This window comes from Microtus ochrogaster, chromosome 8 (assembly GCF_000317375.1).
Source record: "Microtus ochrogaster isolate Prairie Vole_2 chromosome 8, MicOch1.0, whole genome shotgun sequence".
Taxonomy (NCBI): Eukaryota; Metazoa; Chordata; class Mammalia; order Rodentia; family Cricetidae; genus Microtus; species Microtus ochrogaster.
The window spans coordinates 39,297,594-39,303,066 of NC_022015.1; the positions used below are offsets into that span (position 1 = coordinate 39,297,594).

General features: G+C 43.6%; 1 protein-coding gene across 3 annotated transcripts in view; it reads left to right on the plus strand.

Moving 5' to 3' along the window:
- The window catches only part of Pc (pyruvate carboxylase), a 99,050-nt gene that overhangs the window by 49,626 nt on the left and 43,951 nt on the right, over positions 1 to 5,473 (plus strand). Inside the window, exon 1 of one of the 3 annotated variants that reach the window (XM_013347877.2) lies at positions 4,288 to 4,345. The exons of the other annotated variants lie outside the window; for them this stretch is intronic. Within the exon in view, the coding sequence (XP_013203331.1) occupies positions 4,325 to 4,345 (21 nt within the window). The 5' untranslated portion in view covers positions 4,288 to 4,324. Of the gene's footprint in view, positions 1 to 4,287; positions 4,346 to 5,473 lie in introns of those variants that run through there. 3 annotated transcript variants of the gene reach the window in all.

The following is a 5,473-nucleotide window of genomic DNA, read 5'->3' on the forward strand; positions in this document are numbered from 1 at the left end:
AAAAAAAAAAAAAATTTCCATGTTGACTTCAGAACTTAAAAACTTATATAAAAAAACTATATTAAAAGCATAAGAATGATAAATACATGTACATACAATACAAATTCTTTTGGTGTCAATAACTGTACTCAGAGTCTTACCTACAGCAGGCAGGTGCTATACCACTGAGCTATGACCCTGCCACTGTGTAACATAATCCAGTTACGTACATCTACCTCCTCATTTCTCATCTCCTTAAGGTAAAAATACTGAAAGTCTTTTCTAGATCTTTGAAATAAATACTCAATGCTAAGCTGTACTGCTGTAGACACACCATCATGGGACTACCACAAGATTGCTTTGTTCTCCTTCAGTACAGCTCAGTGCCCACTAATGACATCTCTCCAGCCATCTCTCCATTGCTTTCCTCAGCCTCTGCAAGTCTCAACTTCCAGAAAGTCAGTTTTTCACATTCTATACTTTTTGTGCCTAGTTTATTTCATGTAGCATAATGTCCCCAGGTTTATGTTGTCATAAATGACAGGATTTCATTACTTTTTATGGCTGCATAATGTTCTACTGTGTATGTCCTGCTGTTTTGAATAAATTCCTCTACTGACAGACATCTAGGTTGTTCCCATGTCTTGGCTATTGTGAAGAATGCCGCCATAACATGGAGTGCTGGTGCCCTTTGGCCTCGTATCCGGTAGTGAGAGCGCTGGTTCAAACTAGTTCTTTTGTTTGTTTGTTTTGTTTTGTTGAGACAAGGTATTGGTATGTAGTTCTGGTTGTTCCGGAACTTGCTATAAATCCAAGCAGTCCTCAAACGCACTGAGATCCTCCAGTCTCTGCCTCCTGAGTGCTAGAACTAAAGGTGTATGCCATAGTTCTCTTTTTAATCTTTTTAAAGCCCCTCACACTGTTTTCCTTGTTGCTGCACTAGTCTACATTCTCACCACCAGTGTGAAGGATCCACTCTTCCCACATCCTTTACCAACACTTCATGCTTTTGTTGTAGTTGTTGTTGCTCGTGTTTTTCAAGAGGGTCTCATGTAGTAGCATTGGGAAGCAGAGGCCAGTCTGATCTACAGAGTGAGTTCCAGGACAGCCAAGGATGTATGGAGAAACCTATCCTGAAAAACAAAACAAGCAAACAAAAAAGCTGGGCCTTTTTCTGCTCATCTGGAGAGATTGTTGAGCCATTAGGAGCTCTTAGTGCTCTTTTAGAGGATCCTGAGTCCAGAAGGGGAAAGAGCTGATTCCTTGGGTTAACTTTCTGTTCTCTATAGCCACTGCCCTGGTTCACTGGTCTCTAAATCTTACAGCATGGGAGGACCCTGGCTCCAGGAGAACATTTGCATTCTAATTTTATTTTATTTTGGTTCAGATAAGTATGTTTGGAACCTACCCCATGAGCAGACACCAGGCCAGGTTTCTTGGGTGGGAAAACAGGGGCTCTGATATTGAATGGAAGTAATGATTCTTGAGTTTGCTACATCCTGTGGGTCCCTCTGAGCCTCATTTTTCTTATCAGTAAAATTCGGGTTGATTATACCCCTATGGGATTATGGGGAAATTAAATGAGCTAAAAGGTGCCTGGCATAGAGAAGGCAGGAAATGAAAGTTCTTTTGCTGTGCCCCTGGAGCTAGTTATGTATGCCACATTTCCATGACAAAGATGAGGTAGATGTGTGTGTGGGCAGCAGACTCCCTATCCTTCAGATTGGGTCTGGGGCACCTAAGTCCTCATAGTATCAAAGCTCTTACCTATACACTGCATTTTAATATGCCAAGCACAGTAGAAGTCAACAGTAATTGTTATTATCACAAAGTTATGTGAATGTGCTCTCCCTCAAAATATTTTGGTTTTGCTCTTTTTGTTGTTTTAAGACAGGGGCTTGTCCAAACTGGCCATAAACTCCAGCCCTTCTACCTCTGCCTCCTGAGTGCTGGAAGTATGATACACATGTGCGCGCGCGCACACACACACACACACACACACACACATACATACACACATGCGCACGCACATTTTCAAAAGCTCTTACTGTACTTGCCCTCCTTGTGCAGCTGTGAAATGACACAGACCTAGTGATGGCATGAAGAAAGACACTTAGCCCTAGTACCTGGCCCTGATTTGTGTAGTTTGAGGTGCAGCAACAAAACTTGCTTGAGCTTCTTTTTTCTTCCTCGCTGTTTCACAAATAGTGTCTTTCCTGACAAAGATCTTAGCAATTGCAGCCTATGGTTTTTTTTCTTACTAAGTCAAGAACTCTCTCTTAAAGGACATGGACATGACCTCTCACTGCCCTTGCCCTTGGGGCCATTGGTAAGTAAATGAGGGTTGCGTGAACAAAAGAATTTTGCTACTGGAACAGTCTTTGATAATTTAAACTGCCAGGTAACTAGCAGGCCAGTAACACATGCAGCATGGATTTGCTAGACAAAGGCATGGTTTAAGTCTACCCAGGGCAGAGCAGGACCAAGAGAAATCTCGTATTACTCAAAATGCACTTAAGAATCACCAGGTGGTGGCGCACGCCTTTAATCCCTGTGCTCAGAGGCAGAGGCAGGCAGATCTCTGAGTTTGAGGCCAGCCTGGTCTATAGCGTGAGTTCCAGGACAACCAGAGATACACAGAGAAACCCTGTCTCAAAAACAAACAAACAAACAAATAAATAAATAGCTGGAGAGATGGCTCAGCAGTTAAGTGTGTATATTAATTTAGCAGAAGATCCAAGTCTGTTCCTGTCATCCACTTCTGGCCGCTTACAGCCACCTGTAACTCTAGCCTCTGGATGATCACAGGCCAAAGTCTCTTACTGCTCCCTTGTTGGAGTAGGGCCCACCCATAGCAGCTCCTGGGGAAAGTCTACTGCATTTATTTATTTAAGAGACATGGTTTTGCTGTGTTGCCCAGACTGGCCTCCAAAGTTTCCCCTACCACCGCGCGTGTGCACATGTGCACGCATGCATGAAGAGAGAGAAGAGACTATGTAGCCTGGAACTTACTGTGTGGACCAGGTTGGCCTAGAACTCACAGATTGACTTTGCCTTCCCAAGTGCTGGTATCAAAGTCCTGAAACACCACATCTGGCATGCTTCTGCCTCCCCTTCCTTCCTTCCTTCCTCCCTCCCTCCCTCCCTCCCTCCCTCCTTCCTGCCTTCCTTCCTTCTTTCCTTCCTTCATTTCTCCCTTTCTCCGTCCGTTCCTCCCTCCCTCCCTCCCTCCCTCCCTTCCTTCCTTCCTTCCTTCCTTTCAACAGGAACTTACTATATAACTCTGACTGTCCTGTCCTAGAATTCACTTTGTAGACCAGACTGGCCTCTAACTCACAGAGATCCACCTGCCTCTGCCTCCCGGTTGTTGGGATTAAAGGCGTGCGCCACCAGTACCACCTTGTCTCCAGTTTCTTAATCCTTCTTCCAGAGCCTCCTATATGCTGGGATAGACAGGTGTGTACCACATCTGGCTTACATTTTATCTTTGTTATTTTACCTTCATACATCAACTATAGTTAGATGGAAAGAACATTTCAAGATGGAAGTCATTTTTGTTTGTTTTGTTTTGTTTTTTCAAGACACGGTTTCTCTGTGTAAGCCCTGTCTCTCCTGGAACTCGCTTTGTAGACCAGGCTGGCCTCGAACTCATAGAGATTCACCTGCCTCTGCCTCTTAAGTGCTGGGATTAAAGGCCTCAAATTTGAGATATTCCTGCTGGAAGTCATTTTCACTTGACAAATCTGAATACATGCTTTGTACTTTTCTAGCTTCTCAAATTGCTGAGAAATCTAAAACCTTTCTGATTTGTGACCGCTCTGCCCCCTCAGCACACCTTGATATTGGTGTGTTTATAAGACTCCCAGCCAGTTCCCTAAATTACTACTAACATTTTCTCTTTATTTTCACCACTCTTTTTGAAACTCATGTTGTTTAGTTTTTGGATCTCTTGAACTGACCCTCTCATTGTCCCCCATTACTGACTTATGTGCAGTTTCTTTGTCTTTTGCTTTAGTTTCTAGGTTTCCTTTCATCTTAGCATCCAGCCCTTCTATTGATATTTTTGTTTGTTTCCAACATACTTTTAATTTCCTAGTGCCCTTTCCCTGTAGTTCTTTAAAGACACATGTATAATATCCCGCTGCTTCAGGGATATGGCCTTATTTCTCTGAGGATTTTAATGATGTGGGTTTTTATTCTCCCTGAATAGTCTACTGCCTCTAAATTGCTTTTTTTCTCTTCAGCTTTCTTTCCATCTCTGTCTTCTTTGAACAAACTCAGTGACTGTAGCTTACATGTGTGTTTTAGGAGCAGAGGATTTAGAAGCGGCCAGAGTCCAGAGCACATGGGACTCTTTTATCTTACAGTAAGTGCAGGGTGGGGGGTCTTACATTCAGAAATCTGTCCTCTCTTACTGCTGTTCTAGAAATGGTGTGCAGGACGGGCAGAATAAGAGAGTCACTTACCCCTGGTCCCCAGCCCCAGCCCTGAGAGCCCTGCTTTACCTCTCCAGAGGGTGAGTTCTGTTCTCCCTGATTAAGAAGATGTAGCTGTCTAACTGTTGGTTGGCTTTCACCCCACCCCATTGATTGACATCTGCTCCTTCCCTGGCCAACTTGGAGTCTGGGGTGGGTGGGGGATAATCAGCCTTGGGGGATATAAAGTCCTTAGCCTGACTTGTGTTCCAGCTTTCCTGGTTATGTTACTGTTGTCACTTTTCCTGTTATATCTGTCCTTAAGTGCTTTATATCTTTAAGAAAATCTGGTAGTTATGGTGGTAAATCTGCTGTACAGTGGTGAATGTCTATAATCTCAGGAGGATGGTGTTGGGTGGTAGTTTACTCTTTTGGCTTCTTGGGTGGGCCCACTACCCAGCTCCCAAATAAATCACACACAGAGGCTTATTCTTAGTCATGAGTGCGTGGCCTTAGCATGGCTTGTTTCTAGTCAGCTTTTCTTATCTTTTCCCTCTGGGCTTTTATCTTTCTTACTTCTGTATATCTTATTTTCCTTCTTACTCCGTGGCTGACTGTGTGACTGGTCCCTGATGTCCTCCTCTCCTTGTTCTTCTTGCTCCTCGTTTCCTTCCATTTATCCTTTCTGTCTGCCAGCCCCGCCTATCCTTGCTCCTGCCTCACTACTGGCCATTCAGCTCTTTATTAGGACCATCAGGTGTTTTAGACAGACACAGTAACAGCTTCACAGAGCTAAACAAATGCAGTGTAAACAAAAGTCACAAAGCTGAAAATAATATTCTCCAACAGGTTGGAGTTGGGGAGGAATATCTCAAATTTGAGGCCATCTTGGACTACAAAGTAAGATTTTGTCAAAAAAAAAAAAAAGTCTCTTTCCTGAAGTTGTGTTGGGACTTCTGGAGGGAGAAGTGTTAAGACACATCAGACCCTAGCACAATCATGCAACAGGGAAGGGTGTTCCAAATTGGCACCATCTAGAGGGAAAGAAGATGGTGATCTAAAAAAACATAGAGCAAGCC